The following is a 20696-nucleotide window of genomic DNA, read 5'->3' on the forward strand; positions in this document are numbered from 1 at the left end:
AACGAAACAAATAAACTGAAAAAAAAGAAATTGCATTTTCCGGATAAATATTTCAGCCACATGGCATCCTTTTAGTCTCATTCGGAACAGCTCAGTGGATGCGGAAGGGGTCCACATTGACTTCCGTTCGCATTCTTCTCGAGTCTGTTGAGAAGCTGGCCACTGTTGTCATGCACTGATGTTGATCAGCACAACGGGAGGCTGTTTGTCCCATTTGCGAACATCCGTTGATGCAGCCAAATTTCACGCACTTGCGAGAGCGAAAACGTTTCGCAATGGAGGGTCCCTCGACAGGACGAAAGCTACACAAATTGGCATGCGACATAGTCAGCCGCCCTCCGAGGCAGAAAGGGACCTGCTCAATGACCACGCCCTCGGTGACAGTAATCGGAATGGCGACAACACGTCGTCATGGAGTACGCCCGTTGCTGACCTCCCGGTCTTTGCAACGTGTGAGTGAACCTGAACGCTCCCAGAGATCCATGATATTCTTCAAAGCCCTTAGTGGAGCTTTCTAAACCAGGTCTATTACCAAGATGTTTTGCAGGAGCCGACCATTGCGTTCTTTACCGCTATGGGCATCGGTGCACTGAGGTGCGCAGATAAGGCTTGCCTGTTAAGGCTCCTCTATAGCTGCCTGATGTAACAAGAGGCACCAAAATGATAATATAGGTCTCCGCGGGGAACATACTAAAGCGTATAGAGCAATTGAGAATTATACTCTATGTCTTTCGGTGCAACGCAAGCGCTTAGCACTCGTTCAGCGCATCTCTCTCGCGGTGTTCTCACTCACAATTTCACTCTCCGTGATGCAGCTGCCTTTGATGGCTCTGCAGAGTATGCATACTCAATCAACTCCACTTCCACCACTGCCAAAGAGCGAGCTGTGTCCTTAGTGGAAACAGCAAGCTTATACTTCTTTCGCGCCTACCCAGAATATAAACCGAATTGAGACATGGACAGTGGCGTTCTGTAAGGAGCGAAATTCGTCGCATGAGACAGGAGGCGATAGTAATTCCAATGCTTCTTTTCTAACGTGGAGGGGAATTTTTTGATGGGGATGATTATTTCAGTATTATTTTCACTTGGCCAAACAATGCTACGGCTAGCGTAGGCTGTCTGCTTGAGGTGGGGTTCAAACAGGCGTTTTACAAGAATTTCATTGCAAAGAAGCCGAACAGAATGACAGGGTAACCATTGCACCGCTTGAAAAGCCGGTGGGTACACCCGACGGCGCCAGAGATCGAACCCCGCGCCTCTCGCACGCGAGGTGGATGCTCAAGACCACCGCAGCGATTTTTCTTCTTCGTAGCAGGTCTAGACACACTCACTGCAAAAGGGCACAAATACACTGAGCTCGGCACTAGATGCTAAAAAGAAGGGGCTTACAAGGGTTTCGTTCGTAGCGCGAAAACGAGAACCTTTTCTTGGAACCAAACTGCTCTGTGAGGCTAAAAACACCATCACCAAAACAAGCTTCTTGTACACATAGCTGACGCAACTCAGACACACTTTCTTTTTAAAGCAGTCTTGCAGAGGTTGAGGTTGGTATAGGCTACTGGTGTGGTTAGCCTTGCGACTATTCTACAGGCAATTGGTCATCCGTAGTGACACCGGAGTTTAAGGAAATGCCGGAGTTTGAGGCACAGATTTGTGACCTTGCAGGGCGGCGTGCACAGCCCGCGCGCGCACATCACGATTTCTTACAGCCATGCGGCTTCGGCAAATACCAAGTTGGCCAGGAGGAAAGAAAAAAAAAGTAAAGGAATCTAATCCCGATGAGCGTAAGTGGCAGGACATTCTTTTTTGTCCGCTACAACACGCCCTAGAACAGGAGCACGGCCTCGCAATCAATCAATAAAACGCGCTCAGTGAACTAAGATTTGCGACGCAGCGGAACACTCGGCTCAGCTCCCCAACATACAAATAAGCCCTTATCCTCAATTCATTTTTTTTTACCGGCAACGTGCCCGTATGCAACTTAAAGAAAAAGAGTTTTCGCCCTCGCTGATGTTATAATTTTTCTTGCTCTTTTAAAATGTTTCTTCTTTGACCTTCACTATACAAAGGGACCACCCCTGGAGTGGTCAGGAAAGTATGGGCTGTCTTTTAAAGTTCGCGTCCTTCGACGAAGCTTCTACTGCATCTTTCTGCTGCAATACTTAGATGCGCAGCAGAAATTTTACTTGGTAACTAATCCTGAACGTTATGTAATAATACAGCGCCTTCTTCGAGGCTTCTCGAGAGAGAGTCCGTCAAAAGTTAGAAGGGAGTGAAGGACAGTTTAAGCAGATGGGTTGAAAAGTCGCTTGCCGAATGCGCTGATAGCATGTAAAGGAATTATGTTTTTAATTTTATCCCGACCAATGCAGCAATGCGTTTAGTCGATATGGAGTGGGCCAGAACGAACGATGGACGTTCTCTTACTGCACCAGACTCATAGCTCCAACATTTGCCCCGTCGATGAAAAATAATAACGATGTCAATACTTTATTCCCTGTTGCTGCGCGCAAAGCCTGCTTGAGGCATTTTATAAAATTCTAGTTCGATCCGTATTCGAATCAAGTTTGAAGTCGGGAAGAGTGGACCTGGTGATCAATACGAATATATAACTAAAGCCGCAACCACATAGCTAGAACCAAAGTGAAAACTTTCTGATCGGACCGTAACAGCACAGTCTATAAGGTTATCCTTTCTTCACGAAAACGCTGAGATGAGGCGGAGGCAAGGATCATGTTTGAAAAGATGGTCCTTAAAGGGAAGTCAGTCTTGCTCGGTACCACACAACGAAAAAACCCAAAGCATCGATTTTTTTCCTTTCAAAGCAAACTGCAGCATTACCTGACCCACATTTATCCCTCCATTGGTATCGTTATCGGGAAAAGGAGCTTGCCTTTCTTGTTAGCTGTTGTTGTGCGATGTCAGCGGTAAGCGATGAACTGCCGTGCGACGTCTGCACGCCATAAGGAGCACTCGAACAGTGATTTGTCATGCTGCCTTTGTTGACGCACCATTAAAAATACCGGAAACTATTTGTCTTTCATTCTCTTTACTTCTGTTGATTCTTTTTTTTCTCAAACTTTTTTTCACGAGACAAAGGCACCTGCAAGCATACACCATTACTCTGATTCAAGGGATGTCTGTGTTAAAAGAAAAAGAAAGATTACAATTTGTTTGTCTGCGCTTCTGACGTATGGAGACAAACACCGTGTCGTCAACTCACCCTGTTCATCCGGTCGTTTTGTCTGAACCAGCTCAGTCCGCTCTGCTCGCTTTGGCTTTCGATGAGGTTCACGTTTATGAATACAAATTCGCCGTTGCCCATGCCAAGGCCGTGGGCAAGGAGCAGAGTCTTCCTCAGCATATCCCCGTCGCACAAAATGATGAACACTGCGCACAGGAAAGGAGGAAAGCATAAACGCACGTGCGCATGGACTGCATTTGAGACGTCACAGGTGACCCGAAAAACTGCCGTCGCTAGTCTATCACGTTTTTTGACAGCCATCCACGTCCTCTGTGGTGTCATCGCGGTCTGAACCGCCGTGACAGTGCAACATTAACCACAAACGCTCTAAACGCTTCACCAGAATGCAGTGGTGTCGACAGATCAATAAATAAGTGCGTGGTAAAACTTGACGCCATGGCTTCCTTTCGTAAGTCGTATGTTGTTTCGTTCAGTCCACTTTAAACATATTAGCTTTGACTGCGAGGTTTCAAAAAGCAATTTTTTTGACAACGTTGCCAATCGTTGTGCCGAAGCTTACAGAGGGAAGTTCCTCAAGAATCTATTCTTGGAACAGTATTATTTTCATCGAATACAAAGGATGCTTTGCGCATTGACAGTATGCCAATGTAGGGTCAAGACATAGTTCTTACAGCTATGAAATGGTATCGTCAGAGTTTAAAACGTTTAAAATGCGTTTACACTGAAGGATATCGATATTAAACTATTCGAAAATTTAACGCGTCGTACCTTATTCGGGTGAAATATAGATAGGCAAGTACTGTGCCAGAAATAGCAATAATAACACGGTCATTAACTCAAACTGTGTGGTAGGGTACGCTGAAAAGTAAATAAAGCACGACTTTGGGAATCTAAGAGATTTATCGGAAAATCGAGGACGTATCACGGTAAACATTTGATCAGCATTCTGCTTTGGAAGACGTGTACCGTGGTTCTAGCAAGACGAGGTTTATAGATATTTTATACCAAATCAGCCACCCAGTTTGCACTTTGTCATTTGATTTTTTTTTGCTCAGAATTTGCGTTTTCACACTTGCATTTCGTGTTGCGTAAGCTTTGCTACTTAGGGTCGATCCAGAAGCGCTTAAAAGGCTACGCCTTCAGTCAAAAAGCTAAGAGGTTAGCTGGCTGTGCTGACTGCAGTTGGCGGACGCGCATCCGGATATTTGAAATGCGTTCTCTTTTGAGAAACGACGTTCATGTGGGGAGTCACCTTCACGGTCAGGAAGCCTTTACCATCACGCCGGAGCGGCAACCTATGCGCTTTACTGTGTTTCAAGCTTGTTAATTACTTGGACGTTTTATACTGTCACGTTTTATTTTTTTCCCACTTGTTCATAGTCGCGCGTTAGTATACGGAGGTTCGCAGTAGGTCCCATAACACTTGTCTTGATATATTAAGGGCACAAAGCGTTCGCTAAGAACATAAAACTGTGAACTTCATCTCAGCAAAGTGCAGTTTCAGAACGTACAAACTATTTCACTGAGTTCGTTACGTGAACAAAAACTGCCTATCCTTATGTATATTACTTGCTGTGTTATTGCTTTGTTTCTGCATTGAATATACAAAAAAAATCTCTTTCCATGGCATACTTATTCTCTTGATTTCGCGCAACGAGAAATATTGTCGCTGGTAAGCCGGACCAAATTCGTGTTAATGCTCTTTATCTGAGGCTACCTTTCAAACTTTGGCTCCTAAACTCGGAACAGCATGTGACAAGCACCAAACGAAAGGCGAAGAATATTGTGTCACTAGTAAAAAATTACTTGATGATGACAACAAATCTAAATTCGTCGTACCTGCCATTCTTATAAACAAAAAAACGAATTATTTTCTAGGCAGGAGCCGTACCGTGGTGAATGCGTTATCTCCAAATTTTATTTTTTTTGTATCCCTCACTTGTACACACCTATATTTATCTGCAAGTACTATCTGGGACGCGCTTCCGCATGATTCACGGAAATTGATAAGTGTGCATAGGTCTGCGTATATAAATATTTAGTTTTTGGTGCATGTAATAATTTCCTTCTCGCATATGATACTGTAGCCAGTAGCTGCGGGCCTAAGCTGTTGTATCCTGTATGGTTTTGTCATTGATTTTGGGCTTGAAACACGAAATAATTTGCGGGAAAAGTGGGTCAAAGATCTGTAAAAACCCCTACGCGCCTTTCCGATGTCGACATTTTCACCTGCCTTGCGCGAAGGAGTGAAGAAAGGGTCCATGGTGCCGAAGGCATTGGCAACGTTGGGGAATCATTTCCTTCACACGAGCTTAATGCTTGTTTTATTCTAGTCCAGCATTACGAATCTGAAGGTTGAGTAATCAACTGGAGTGAGTGTACCAGATCACATCAAGCGGGATTTGCTCTTTTAGACAACCGTTGTATCTCGCAGTTGTTTTGAAAGTGCATGCCCAAAAATAAGGAACTAAGCAACTAAGAATATATAATTGGTTTTGTGTGGAAAGGAAATGACGCAGTATCTGTCTCATATATCGGCGGACACCTGAACCGCGCCGTAAGGGAAGGGATAAAGGAGGGAATGAAAGAAGAAAGGAAGAAAGAGGTGCCGTAGTGGAGGGCTTCGGAATAATTTCGACCACCTGGGGATCTTTAACGTGCACTCACATCGCACAACACACGGACGCCTTGGCGTTTTTCCTCCATAAAAACGCAGCCGCCGCGGTCGGGTTCGAACCCGGGTACTCCGGATCAGTAGTCGAGCGCCTTAACCACTGAGCCACCGCGGCGGGTCCAACTGAGAATCAGAAAACGAAATTTGGGAGAGCGGAAACCAACTCAGCGAGTGACATTTGCCGCATGAAGAATCGGTGAACGCCTTCTCAGACAGATAAAAAATAAAGCGAAAAAGATGTCGGGGAAAAAAAGGAAAAGAGGGTGGCTCTTCCTTCCATCGTTTTCTTTTCCCTCTTCACTCTCTTAAGCGAGCGTTGTCTTCGAAAAAACGCGTCGACAGTGTACGAGAGGAGCTGCGGAAAGCAGTGAGAAAGCGTCTTGGCATGGGTCCATTTCTACGTGAACGCGCGGCTGCACAAGCCGCACCTCCCCGCTCCGACCGCTTCCTTTTTTCCCCGGAACTCCCGAACCCGCATTATGCCGCGCTGTGTCTAAAAAGTCTGAGGCCAAGGACGCAAGTTCACTCGGCCGGCGGAGTATTTATGCGCATGGAAGACAGAGTTTAGAGCTATTGAAAAAAAAGAAACTAAAAAAAAGTTTTTGTCGATTGTGTTTTTTGTCAACAAAGGGGCTGCTGCGCCGAGATATGTGCAAGAGCTGTGCGGAAATCTTGGGTGATATTCTGAAAATTTAGGCAGTGGAAACCAATTCTGGCATTTCCATATTGCGACTGTGGTAGCCTACGTGATACTTTCGTGCTAGGTGAATAGGAACATTCATTTGGATGTAGTCATGGATGCCATAGCGGAGACAGCTTAATTGTTGAACATGTGTAGGGGCACGTCCAAAATACTTTTCACGCTTCCCCTGGCATACTCTGAGCCTCATACTTCGCGGTGAAAAAGTTGATGCAACGAATACGGGCGGCATTCTGTCATCTTTATTATCTGTAATGGAGTAAATATGTTCTAGAAATTAAAAGAAACAGTACCACAATAACAATATAGCTATGGAAGTGATAAAAATATAGAGTTGATGTAATAGGGTGAAAGCTTCAGCTAAGGCAAGCCAGGACGCAGGCTGAAGGCTACTTTAGTGTGTGCTTAGGAGGGTGGTTCGGAGCATTGCCAGTAGTAACGCAGTATATATCATATTTTCGCAACACCCTACCACTTGGACACATGACGCAACTAAGCCTCAGTCAAGGCAACGTAAAGGAGCTGCAGCCAACAATGTATGACCTTGTTTTTGGTGATATCCACAATTCTATTATTCGGTAATGCTGATTAATAAAAAGGAAATGTATCCAAGATTGAAACATGATACTGTGGAAGCCCCAAGTCATAATAGCTGCAAGTATTATTTGTTGAAGCAAATTGAGTTTATGGATACAGAAATTAAAACAAAAAAGAATCTTCGCTGGGCGAGAATACAGAGAAAAAAGAAAAGTACTATCAAGAAAACAAAAGGCAAAAAAAGATCATTAAACAAATAAAGCGCATCAGGTCAGGAAAATTTATGTGTTCAAAACGAGAAAGGAGCCCTATATTCTGAAGAAATGCCACAGTATAACAGCACAGTCTCTCTGTACTTAAAGCCCGGTCCGAGACTGGGTTGGTTCCAGGGGCTCGAAGGCCGCAGTTGCTAATCTTATCTTTGAGTCCGGGGCTAAGAAACTAATGGAAAATTACAGGCCTATATCTTTAACTTCAGTTTCCTGCAATATTTTTTAGCATATATTATATGGTCAATTATTTAAATACCTAGAATCCGTTAACTTTTTTTTACTGCATCACGGTGTGGTTTTTGTAGCCATCACTCATGCCACACACAATTAGTTGAGTCGCAACGCTTTATAGGTAAGTCCTTTGACAAGAATAAACACGTAGAGGCAGTATTCCTTGATTTCAAGAAAGCGTTTGACACAGTATTTCACCCCGTAGTAAATATTAAACTAACGTCTTTGAAAATACATAATAAAACCCAAAACTGGTAACGTAATTGCTTAAATGATCGTAAACAATATGTGGCCCTGAACGGCTGTAGCTCATCGTGCGTCAGCGCACGCTCATGAGTGCCCCAGAGCAGCGTTCTGGGGCCACTGTTATTTCTGATATTTATTAATGACATTGCAGACGACATATAGTGCCCTATAAACTATTTGCAGATGAATGCGTTGTATACAGAGAAATAAATTCGCCATCGGACGCAGAAGAACGATCTTTACAAAATAGAAAATTGGTGTCTGTGCTGGAATATGAGTCTTAACATTAACAAATGCAATCATTTCCATTTTTTAAATAAAAACCTCGAACCTAAAGCACAATACAAAGTTGAAAACATAAAAAGGAAGAGCGTGTGGAAATGCAAGTACGTTAGCGTTTAATCCATGCAGAAACATAAATGGGATGTACACATCCAGCAGTCAATATCTAAGGCAAGTAAGATGTTTTCATTCGTAGAAATTTCAAACCACCGTCCAATGATGTTAAAGAAACACTATTCTTTGCGCGTCGGATCTATCCTCGATTACGCATGCTTTATTTGGGGCCCATATCAGTACTATTTTATACATTCAATAGAAAAACTGCAAAATCAGGCTGCACGCTTGGTCTCCATTAATTATTACACTTTTCAAAGTATCATTGAGATAAAGGCCGTGCGGGGCTGGGAAATGGTAAGCGCCAGAAGAAGAAAAGTAAGGCTCAAATTTTTCCACAGTACATTCTAGAATCAAACAGGCATTGTTAAGCACAGCTATCTATCGGAGCCTACCTAACACCTCGACTCGGCAAACGTCTGCAAAAAGGTGCGCGAACATGACTGCAAAACGAACACTTTTGCAAACTCATTTTTTTCCCCAAAACAGTAAAATAGTTGAACTTGCTTCCAGAAGAATGTGTTTTAGTCTGCGATAACCATGATTTTTATTCTAGTCTGTGTTTGTGAGTGTAACATGTTTTCATTTTTTCCTGTTTATTGTTTTGCATTACCTTGATGCTAAATCCGTTTTTGTGTACTCTTGGAAGTTGCTGTGAAAATTACAACTTTCCAAAACTACTATAATCTCTGCGATAATACCCCCGGGCGACGCAGGTATTCTGTAAATAAAGTAAATAAATAAAAGAAAGTACAAAAATTCACCAAAGTGCACTAAGGTTTGCGACAAATCAATAAGAACACATGCAATCTCTTAAATAAAATAATAAAAAATAAATAAATATAAAAGAACACCAAGCAGGCACTATTAACAACTGGAAGTACACAATACAATAAAACAGAAAAGAAGTCATTAATGAACACTCAGGTTTGCAGTATATGAAGTCAGAGATTGCCTTAGAACTTCGTTCTTAATTATTCGAATTCGTTCTCCTGCTGCCCATGGGAAACCCGCCGCGGTGGCTGAGTGGTTAGGGCGCTCGGCTACTGATCCGGAGTTCCCGGGTTCGAACCCGACCGCGGCGGCTGCGTTTTTATGGAGGAAAAACGCTAAGGCGCCCGTGTGCTGTGCGATGTCAGTGCACGTTAAAGATCCCCAGGTGGTCGAAATTATTCCGGAGCCCTCCACTACGGCACCTCTCTCTTCCTTTCTTCTTTCACTCCCTCCTTTACCCTTCCCTTACGGCGCGGTTCAGGTGTCCAACGATATATGAGACAGATACTGCGCCATTTCCTTTCCCCAAAAACCAATTAATATTATTATTATGTCCATGGGAAAAAAATGAATATTTAAAGCGATTACTGCGTGCGATAAAAGCCGTGAGCTTCGGATTGTGACCCTGCCTCGCAGTGCAACCTGGAGATAAAGATACATAATAGCCCGTCAAAATCGACGTTATATGACCTTGACTAAATGGTAAAAAATGACCTCATACCTACTTGTAACGTCGCAAACATCGTTCGGCTTCTTAAAGTGAAACTGAGTGGGAGATGAAATTCAGTTATAAATTATTCACTAAACGTAGGCAAATTTCGCTCGGTGATCCATGCTTATTAATCTATTACGCATCATTTTAAGGTAAAAATAAGCTGAGAAACGTTCCCGAACGCTTTCGCGAAATCCATACAAACGGCATCTGATTTAATTGTTTTATGGGGTTCAACGACCCACACTGACTCAGCCTATGAGGGAAGCCGACAAGCGGCATCTGCTTGGTTTCGGTTTTAATGCTTGTTACACAACGCCGGGGTGCAAAGGAAAACAGTGGCACGATTGTTAGCACAAATATTGAAACTTCTTGAACGAATGTTTCCTTTCGTAATTATAGCCGGCAGGGCACATCAGTTTGGCTCGAGAGAATTAAACACAGAAGAAGACGGACCCCTGATTGGATCGTTAAAGCTGTTGTCACGTAGCCCCAGTAGAAGCACACTGAGATGAGCCACTTACACAAGCCTTGAACTGAGACACATACTGACACGCCGCCTATAGGGTACAGGTAAGTGCCTTTGCACTATTTACATACCAGCTTTGTTGCTCGTGTAAACACTACCTCCACCGTCGCCAGCAAGCGCATACCAGAGTCCTTTCTTAAAAACCACCACACTGTAGCATATAGGCATTAACAATTGTGCTTAACGAAAGAAAAACGACGAATCATGCTTATGACGCCAGTATTGGTGCTCCAGATGCTTGCATAACTAGCGAAGCTTTGCTTCGGTACTGCTATAAACTTACCTACATCTGGGCACAAACGTTACTTGTTGCGTTCTTTTGAGTTGTATTAAACATGGTTACCTGGAAGCGCATTTCGCGACCCGTCGCGGGTTTATTTCGGCGCAGTTCAACGTATCAAAAGAAAAAAAAAAACTGTCTTTCACGGTTCCCGGTATATGCTGTTGAACTAAACAAACACACACACACAAAAAGAAACAAAAAGAGCACGTTACCGGCGGATTGCCATAGCTGACACAGCCCACGAATTTTTGGCCTGTGTACACTAAGAAAGTGCAAATATGCATTCCTACTTCTTTCACTGTTGTTATCGCTGTTTTATAATATAATTAATTATACTAATAATAATATGCCCTCATAGCTGCACTTACATCCGCAGATGGAAGGCGGCCAAACACTGCTGGCATACGTCCGAGTTTCGTCCTCGACGCACGGCGCACATTTAAGCTCGCTGGGACGCATCTCGCCTGTTTACAAAATAATGAAGGCGGTGCGTCGACGCAGCAGCGGCGTGCTTGCTAATCCAACAAAGCTTCGTCTGGGACGAGGGGGCGCGAGACTTGGCCTCCGGCAGACACAGCGATGCGTGCGGGACGGAAGAAAGAAAGCGCCCTGCAACCATACGCCTGCGGCTCGGGGAAACTGAGGGAGATGGGCATTAGCTTATGCAAAGAATAATTTCGCAAAGAGGCTGAAATTTCGCTCCGCTGCCTGTATATCCGACTGCCCCACGGTACGCGAATTGTGCTGTTCTAGTTTATTATGTAGGGAAACGGCAGCATGGGACAGCTGACGAGCTTTAGTGAAATAACTCTCATCAGGGAATCCGGTTCGAGGGTAGCAACAACGTATTTACCTTTGATATTATTTTTGACCTTTATATGGTTGGAAACATTTCGTTTAATTTATGTGGCTTGATAAAACATACGTGGTAAAAATCCACTGGCGTGTTTTTTCTGCCCTCGTTCTAAATGGCTGCTCTTTTAATTTTTTTATTCCTGTGGCGAGCTTATCATCATTCATATGTTGTGAAAATCATATGGGAATATAAGGAACAAACCTAAGGAAGGCACCTGGACGACTTTCACGAACACACCTTCAAAAGGCAGCCTCATGTGCCCTCTGCTATGTATGTGTTGAAAGGCAACAGTGGGGGCCGAGACGTTTGTAATATTCGTTTTATTATGTGCAGCTTAATAATTTCTCCTTCCTTCTCGAAGGTCTGCACACGATTCAGAAAACAGCGCTCCCTTCACGTGTTCCGTCGCTTTCGCCAGCCTGCTAAGGACGCGGAATCTCTCCAGCGACTGCGTTGCGTCGAACAAGTAGCCATTAAACTCGACAAACATATTTTGTTGTTGTTGTTTTAATTTTCGTTTCCAGATGCACGGACGAACCTCGGGAGGGCGCCATTCGCCTAAGTATACGGATGGCGCAAACAAACCCCGAGGCGGCCCCTATTTGGCTTCGACTCTTACTCAATCGTTCGTGTTAATTTAACGATTTCGCAATAAACTTGGAGCCCCTGCGAGAAAAGGTAAGAGTAGGGGTGGGAAATGAACAAGTGGGTCTCACCCCTGGCGCGGTCTCGCGCGGTGTGCAGTCGCTTGGCGATCGCCTCAGGCTGGTCGCTCCGTGAGAAGTAGTAGCGCTCGGGCAGAAGCTCGTATTGGGGCACTCGCTTCATGGCCTGCTCGATGCTGAGGGAGAAAGAAGTGGGCACATGGTCGTGCGGTTGCGACAACTGCACACTACACCAGGCTGCTAGTTTATTTCCCAAATCAGCGCGAAGACACATCTACGCAACAAGAAGGACGACATAGCGCAAATACATCCGCGGGACATTTCAAATTCGGTGTGACAAATGCTTGGCGCAAGTCAAGCTTTCACGGATATTACTTTTAATTGCGAGGTAACTGTGGAATATCCCCAGTTGAAAGAAACGACGGGACCTTGTGAAAAATAAGAAATATACTTTGCACAAATATATATTTATACAAAATACCTACAGCGCCCCCACTGATATTTGTTGTAGGGGGGAACGTCATTAAAGCAACAGACGAATAATACAATATTTAGAAAAATCATGCAATATGCTCAGAAAACGCATAGAATATGCGAGGGAAGCCAAAAATGAAAAGAACGAAATAAAATAAATATGAAAGAAAAAATTTGTTGTTTTGCTGTAACGACAGAATTTCTTGTTGCTTTCTAGCATTTTTCTGTAGTGCTGCAGTTCTTTCTGTAGAACATTTCCGTAGCCTGTAGTTCTGCAGTACTCTTGTGTAGTAATTGCACAAAATTCTGCTTTATTACAAGTTTTTGGTCAAAAATATTACAGAAAATTTCATGTGACGGCAGAAGTTTTTCTGTTGACTTTATTGACTGGGTTGTAAGATGTTGCTATGAACATATTGATGGGAAGGGTCTAACCTTCCCATGATAGCAGAATCTTGCTTTTAAAATTTGTCTTTGGCTCGTACTGCGGAGTTCAGACTGCCATAGAAAAGCAATGGGTTGCGTTTTGACCAAAAAAAGAGAAGAAAACAACAAGCGTACCTAGGAAGAATCTGCGGATATATTGATTGTTATGATGCAATCTTACGGTATGCGAAAAAAATTAGGTTCATAAACAACTTCCCGCTGTAAAAAATGTACTCATCCAAAAATTCAGGGTACGCTGTAGCAGAAGTAGCAAATACAGCCGTTGCCAGTAAATTAGAGGCCAAATTATGACAGCTATTCGTTAGTTAGAATCACGCGGAATGGGCCAGGACTTCTACTGCTCGCCGGACTACGGTGCTACGTATATGGCTCGAAGGTATCCAACTTACAATAACACAGCGCAAAGACAAACACGAACAAGTAAGGAAACGCCACAAAGAGCTGTCCATGTTTGTCTTTGCGTTCTGTTATTGTAAGCATGGCTTACCAACACGCCCAGCAAGTGGTGTTAAGTATCCAACTTGCTGCACAATTCTCAGCTGCAATGGCTACTTGGTTACTCGGCACTGGGGTGATAGTGCTGTAGCTAAGCGGCAAGCTGATTGTAGAAAAAAAGTCAGCATGGTTCACTGGACAGCAGCTGTGTACGAAGGATTTCGAAAACTACTGGGACCCAATGGACGTCTTCCGGATCTAGTACAGAAGAAGCAGAGGATTCTAACATTGTAAAAGAATTTCTGAAATTTCATAAAAATGCAACTGTACATTTGTTTGTGTGTGTCTCTTTGTGCAACTCATCATGAAAACCTCAATGAAACCTTTCAAACAGCCCGATGTTTGGCTATTTTATTCCAAAGATTTGACCTTGCGAAAAAAACAACTTTTTTTGTTATAATGTGAAAATTTTCAGGAACGTCTTTGCAAGTTTAGGCTGACTCTAAAAAAATCCCTTGAATATCTAGATTTTATCTGTGCCCCAAGGGTGAATTCTTTGGGATACCAATTTTCTGTGAAATGTTGGCCATTCGCGATGATCGCTGATATGAGGTATTCGGAACGATTAAGTCAACCAAAGCGCGTAAATGGATCAGGTGGTAGGAAACCCGGTTGAGGCCACATCTGGAGCTCATGGGTAGCGTTTCTCCGCATATGCTCACTAGATCGCAGGATATTTTAATAATTTCTCTCGTTCTCAGAACTTAATTATGTTTCAGAACTGCATGTCAAGTCGAACGGTAGTATCTACTTGATCGATTCGTTGGTTGTCTGATTCTGCGTTGGAGTTGTGCAAAAGTAAAAACAACATTCTTCTGCCACTGATCTGCATTTGCTCTTGTGTGCTTTAGCTTTGCAGTCTATGGTCGTAGTTTGAACAGCAGTGCACTGTTGTTTTTTTTTCGTTTTTGTTCAGTATCCGGCCGATACATAGTTGCTGAAAAAATAAACATTTTCTTTTTTTTTTAAATAAGCCAGAGCAAAATGTGAGCTAGCAAGTCGGATACGGAGTAGTAGAGGAAATGTAGTTCATGAGTTAATAATAATAATTGCTCTTTTGAAAATGAAAGTCTATGAAAGCAACAAAAAAAAAGGAATAAAACGTTCCTACCAGATTAGTGTTTAAATCTGCAAAATTTCGAGTGCAGTTCCTCCTTGCTGATATGCACTTTATAAGGGACCAGTTAAGTAGTATATAGCCGTTCTAGTTCACCTTCGTCTATAAACGACGTGTTTAAGACGCGCACGGTGGTTCAGTGGCAAGTATAGCTTAGCATTCTAATTAGCGCAGCAGTGTGATGTTTGCTTGGTTATCTCGGGTCAAGCTCTAATGTTTTACTCAAAATTTGGACAAAACTAACAAACATCCACAATCTAGAGGAAGATATTAAATATAGGGAGACCACAGACAGGTTAATGGCAAGCCATAATTATGCCATGACCACCGGGACCACCATCCTTGACAAGAGCACAGTCGGCGGTAATATTTGTTCAATATTATTTCCAGTCTTAAAGAGCCAGTTAAGCACATTCATATTCACCGTATGTAATGACGATGAGAAATACATAGAAGGACAGATGCGGGAATAAAACAGTAGTAGTAGTAGTTTTGACTGTTTCTTGGTTAATATTCATTTGCCTTGGTGCCGCTCATGCATATATGGAATGAAGGATCTTGAGCAATGTCGATTTATTTTTTAATTGTTTAATATTAACACAGTGCCGGCCACTGCTGGTGGCTGCAGCGGACAATGACATTATGTTAATTCCTATGTTATTTCACGCATTTCTCGGGCCTCTCTACATGGTGCCTGTGACGAAAAACGCAGTGAATGGCATGCTTCTACTGTCATCATTGTAACCAGACCCTGACCAAGCTTCTCGCTAGATGCGTTTTGCTTCTAAAAACTGTGCAGTTTTAGCGCCTTACAAGACAAATTCTTCTTTCGTGACGAGGTCTGCATTACAAACATGCAAACTGCCTAAAAGTTTTTAATACACAAGTTTTATTTGGCGTACCTGTTTCATGTGTTTAGTGCTATGTCGCTGGTTTAGACGGTAGTTGATGTGATAGTGAACTAATACATCTCCGCATTTCTGTCCCGCGTAATGTTACGAAGCGGAGTGGTGTAGGCGAACGAAAACTATTGGAAATAACTGAAACGCTTTCTTATTGGCAGTTGTCAATTGCGCTCCAACGTCAATCGCAATGTGTGCAGAGCTCCTTGTGCCCATTTATAATACCTTACCGCTTGACCATGGTCCCTGTTGGATGCCAAAATTAACCAGATAATCAACTCACGCTGCTAAAAGTCAGGCTTGTAGATTCACAAAACGTTCCACTAGTCGAAGCATTGCTGTTCTGGATTGACAGCTAGCGATGTCACCTAACCTATTAATTGTCTTCTCAAATGGCGTTGGTTACTTGGTTAAATCTATGCCAGCAGACGGTGAACTATAATCCAAGTTGCGTTTTTCACTTGCACAATCCGCTGAAATATAAACAAGATGCATAACTGCGATCGTTATATTTACGAGAAGCGCAGATTCCAATCAGCTGAATAAAGGTTTCCAGTTTTGAACTCTGTGCTAAAGGATATTTCTATATCAGTGGGTATTTAGCTGCCTTTAACTTTAGCAGCAAAACGCGCTGAACTAGGAGAACGCGAAGCATGCCTTAGCTGCTGGTCGTGCATTTTCGTAGCACTCTTCCCACGCTTTGTTATGCATTAGATTTGTACTTTCTAAAGCTTGGTATACTTTGGAGCGGGCGCAAATTTCTATCACTGATAAGCTGGCAGCATTAACTATTGGAACTATCAGCTATAGACTGTGTTCAAGCTGCCTACCGTGATTATGTCTAAAATTCCGAACCAAAAAATTAAATGCAGTTCAACTACTCCTGAACCTGGTTAGATAGCTAAAGCTGTGATGTATCGGGCAAGAAAGACGCGGATTGGCGTCTGTAACATTAAGTGCGTTCCGCATACTGAATAGGCAACGCTCTCACTCTGCAAGCCTGGCAGGTGGCAGTTAATGGTTGATCGCGAGAGGTTGGTCGATCTAGTGAACGCTATACGTGCGCTCCTCGTCGCACTCCTTCATAACGTCTGTCTGTCTGTTGTTGCCAGGAAGAAAGAAAAGGAAAGTGCACAGGCCTGCTCACTGGCTCAAGCCGAGCCACAATCGCTACCACGTGCAGATAGTAGGAGAGTTGAAAGATGGGATAGAAAGACAGGATAGTAAAGACGCGCCAAAGACAAGGCCGATGCCGGAGGCAGTGCAATACCGGGCCAACCGGTGGCGGGAGTGAAGCATCCTTCAAACTGTCCGCCACATTTCCAAAAATAAGTCCAACTAGACCCGTAACAGATACTCTACGGGGTCCGGATATTCGCTCATAACGTCTAAGTCAAGCGCACGGCTTATATTCCCCCAAGACTGACGTCACAACGTCAGTTTCCATCGCAAGACATCACTCGATTGTCACGTGACTATTCTGCCGCCCTCTACCGGCTAATCGAAAGGTCAAAAGTCAAGGTAAAGGGCCATGACCATGTGGTGCAACACCATGATGGTCCACAAGGTTACGCTGAAGGCCTTAGGTGTGGTGGTGCGACTTATAGCAATGCATGACCTCTAGCTCGGTGAAGGTTAAATTTGGTGCCACGCGAAGCGCGGCTCTACATAGCGTAGTGGAGCTTTCGCTTCGAAAAAAATACCGCGCCGTGGAGAATGTAGAAGCGTGCAGCCCACCTCTTCAACGTGAGCACGTCCTGGAGGCTATTCTCGTCGACGAAGATGGCGATGCGGTGCCAGTCGAACTGGCGCAGTATGGTGATCACGAAGGCGCCAATGCGGTCCAGCGAGAAACTGAGCCGCGTCAGCGTCGAGTAGATCCCCTTGCGCGTGAAGCTGTCGTCGAGGCCGCCGGCTGTGTACGCGGCCACGTTCCAGAAGGCCGCCATGCGGCCCACGTGGTCCAACGCCGCGCTGCAACCGGGGCCCACGAAGGCGGTCGCTCCCCGAGTGTAGTACACCTCGGCTGCCAGGGCTCCCGCGCGGTGCTCCATGCACGACCTGCGAAACCCATCGACGGTGCATGTGAGGCGAATGATGGACCTCCAGAACGCTGCTGTCCATGACCCGCACAGTGTCCCAACGATGCGAAGGCACCTTGGACGATCTCGCGGCGTGCTATGATTTAAGTGGGTAAGCGTATGGAACGCAATGAACAATGCGAACTCGGTGACCGCAGCGCATAACAGAGGGCTGCGTATCGGAAACATGGTAATTTTATAATAATTGGTTTTTTTTTTTGGGGGGGGGAAGGAAATGGCGCAGTATCTGTCTCATATATCGTTGGACACTTGAACCGCGCCATAAGGGAAGGGATGAAGGAGGGAGTGAAAGAAGAAAGAGAAATAGGTGCCGTAGTGGAGGGCTCCGACATAATTTCGACCACCTGGGGATCTTTAACGTGCATTGACATCGCACAGCACACGGGCGCCTTAGCGTTTTGCCTCCATAAAAACGCAGCCGCCGCGGTCGGGTTCGAACCCGGGAACTCCGGATCAGTAGTCGAGCGCCCTAACCACTGAGCCACCGCGGCGGGTGTCCGGATGAGTAGCCAATATTCATTTTCAAGTGAGAAAATGGACGCAGAACAACCGCGACACAAACGGACAAGACCACCAGCACAAAAGTAGCCGCGGTTCATAGTCTGGACGGGTGTCCACGGATTTTGCTTTATGAGATGCAGCATTTCAATGCGAAAGCACTACTTCACGAAGTCAAACCAGCTCATCGGTTTGTGTGAAGCTCGACCTTTAGGACGACCTTGGGCAAACCATAAGCAAATCAATAATGCCACGACTGGGATTCGGACCCGCGGCGGCTTCACGAGAGCGGTAGGCTATCGGCACAGCTGATCACGACAGTGATGTGTTAAACTGCAACACTCTAGCGTTGTGCATTGCCATCCTTCTCTTCATCAACTAATACTACTATGAAACTAATATTCGCGCTTTGAGCTATGTGGCAGTAGTGACATAAAGATGTGCGCTGCATGCGTTGGCGTGGACGACGTTGTGGCAGAAACACGGCACTAGAGCAATACGCGTTGGCGTTGACAACACTGCTACAGGAACGCCCCTCTACAGTGTAGGTCACCGACGTTCATTGGGTAAGTTGCCATTGACGATGAAAAAGTTGAAGGCACGCATAACTGGCTCTCTGGATCGGTAGACATCTCAAACGCACGTGGTGGTGGTGTCCACCTGCAGAACACTGGGTTTTCGCACAATATTTCGTACTTCGCAATGCCATTTTTTTATTTTTCGTTCTGGTTGGGACATCACCAGCTCTTTACAGTGCTGGCCACTTCGGAAAACTCCTATCTGGTGCCCATTCGATGTTCCTTCACCTTAAAAAGCAGTCAGCAGTCTGACGGCCCGAGCTCCAGGCTGTAAGGTGGATGACGAGAAACAGCCGTCTCCATTCATAAACAATGGTATGCATGTAGGCTAGCGTTCCAATGGCCGTAATAAATGGAGCTGTTAAAGAACATATCGAAAGAAATGCGTTGCTTTAAAATAATGCTTTCCAAGCCTTCACTGAATGCATAACGTATTTCAATTCCGCTTGTTCATAAACAAGCGACAAAGGAGGCGGCAATACATATTGAACGCCATTATTGACGCGTTCATTGTGCATGGAACAAATATGTAGCGGTTTTAAAAATATTGGACAGGTTTAGGGACTTCCTCTTCCCTCTTGTGTTCACGCTCACTTCTCGGTTACAGTTCATTGTTTATAAAGCAAGCGGTGCTGTCTGCAAACAACACCACGATATAGCTTTGCATCGTGCATGGAATATGAGCTCACCTGGAGCTGTTCCGCACAACGAGTTCAAACTTGATGTGGGGGTAAGTCCTGGACACCCCGTCCACGGCCATCGCTATGGCCGGGATGACGATGTTGGAGTCGAACGCAAGTTCTGAGCTGTTGAGGAAGATGCTTACTATGGTGGCGTTGAACTCATATTCAACGGGCGCAACGCCCCCGACGCTAGCGCTAACCAAGATCCAGATCAACACGCTGCAGAGCATGATTCGCTCCGGCCGGGGCCAGTGCCCACTCTGAGGGTGCGGGCCTGGCGTCGCACCACCCCGCAACATGCGCCGCCAAGGAGCTGTCGCGGCGTGGCGTGACACCTTGGTCGGTCGGCGTCCGGTACGTGGTCCCGGTGGCGTGACGAGCGCGCTTCCTGAACGGCACTCGTCGCGGTGTACGGGTACCAGGAGAAGAGCACATGGCACGTGCGGCAACTGCTTGGAGCGGAGCAGGTCACATGGGCAAGATGCGACATTGCATTGTTTTTTTTTAGAAGAGGTCGCCGAAAGCGTGAGTGCAACTCTCGGAGAGGGGCTATACGAGATGTTGCGAAAATCGTCAAGACCACTGAATTGCTGATAAACAACAGTGTTTTTACACATCGACAGATTTATCTCTTCGTGATTGGTGGCTTGATGGAAAGGGTATAAATCTGCTGTTCGCTTCTTTAAGGTAACATAGTATAATGTCCACTGACCTTTATACATCGATGTCGAAGAACACAGATTGCAACTGTCCAATGTGCCACGTATATTTGCGCCATATTACACATCAGGCGGATATTAGAGTACATAAAACCAATTTAATCTTGAAAACTCAGTGATTCAACAAAAGTCGCCAAGTGAAATGCATAAAGGTGGGAGCTGCGAATGTGAGTTCTTTTACTCCAGGATTACGCACCAGGATCTGCGCCTTTTATGAACAACTTAGAACAAAGAAATTGTATGGCGCTATTCCCGAAAACATTCTCATGAAAAGAGCCATGAAAGCATTAATTCAATGCCCCAGAAAATTGTCACTGCGCTGTGTCCTATAATGTTATACGACACGCTTAAGGTGCGGTACATCGGCATCATAACAGGAGGACATTGAGCTGAAATAAAGTGAGAACCTCTTTCTCGACTTCGAAAAAAGACTTAACGATGATGTTGAAGTTGCTGCTCCCTGCTTGCAGGACTAGATTAGCTGTACGCTAGATCTTTCATGCTCCCTTTCTGCCATGATACTTGAGCTGCATCTGGATATTATCGCGCTGGATATTTTTAATCGTGTCTTTAAAGGTTCGATATCCAAACAGTGTTGTTA

The 20696-nt window shown here is 44.6% G+C and overlaps 1 protein-coding gene across 1 annotated transcript; it reads right to left on the reverse strand.

The window, feature by feature from the left end:
• Positions 1–3119: 3119 nt before the first annotated feature.
• Positions 3120–19606, reverse strand: LOC144095380 (atrial natriuretic peptide receptor 3-like). The gene is made up of 5 exons (XM_077629137.1): positions 19383–19606; positions 17253–17576; positions 12132–12256; positions 3224–3390; positions 3120–3140 (listed from the first exon to the last, which is right to left on the reverse strand). The coding sequence occupies exons 1-5, from the start codon at positions 19604–19606 to the stop codon at positions 3120–3122; spliced, it is 861 nt and encodes a 286-aa protein (XP_077485263.1).
• Between the last annotated feature and the right edge of the window lie 1090 nt (positions 19607–20696).

Source organism: Amblyomma americanum, chromosome 6 (genome assembly GCF_052857255.1).
Source record: "Amblyomma americanum isolate KBUSLIRL-KWMA chromosome 6, ASM5285725v1, whole genome shotgun sequence".
In the NCBI taxonomy this organism is placed as follows: Eukaryota; Metazoa; Arthropoda; class Arachnida; order Ixodida; family Ixodidae; genus Amblyomma; species Amblyomma americanum.

What these genes read in the sequence shown, in the direction of transcription:
- LOC144095380 (XM_077629137.1), bottom strand. Translation starts at nt 19,606, where the DNA reads ATGCTCTGCAGCGTGTTGATCTGGATCTTGGTTAGCGCTAGCGTCGGG. An exon ending in CGCGCGAGACCGCGCCAGGG is followed by an intron (nt 3,391 to 12,131) that starts GTGAGACCCACT and finishes TCCTGTGCGCAG; the next exon opens with TGTTCATCATTTTGTGCGAC. An exon ending in AAAACGACCGGATGAACAGG is followed by an intron (nt 3,141 to 3,223) that starts GTGAGTTGACGA and finishes CTTTTAACACAG; the next exon opens with ACATCCCTTGAATCAGAGTA.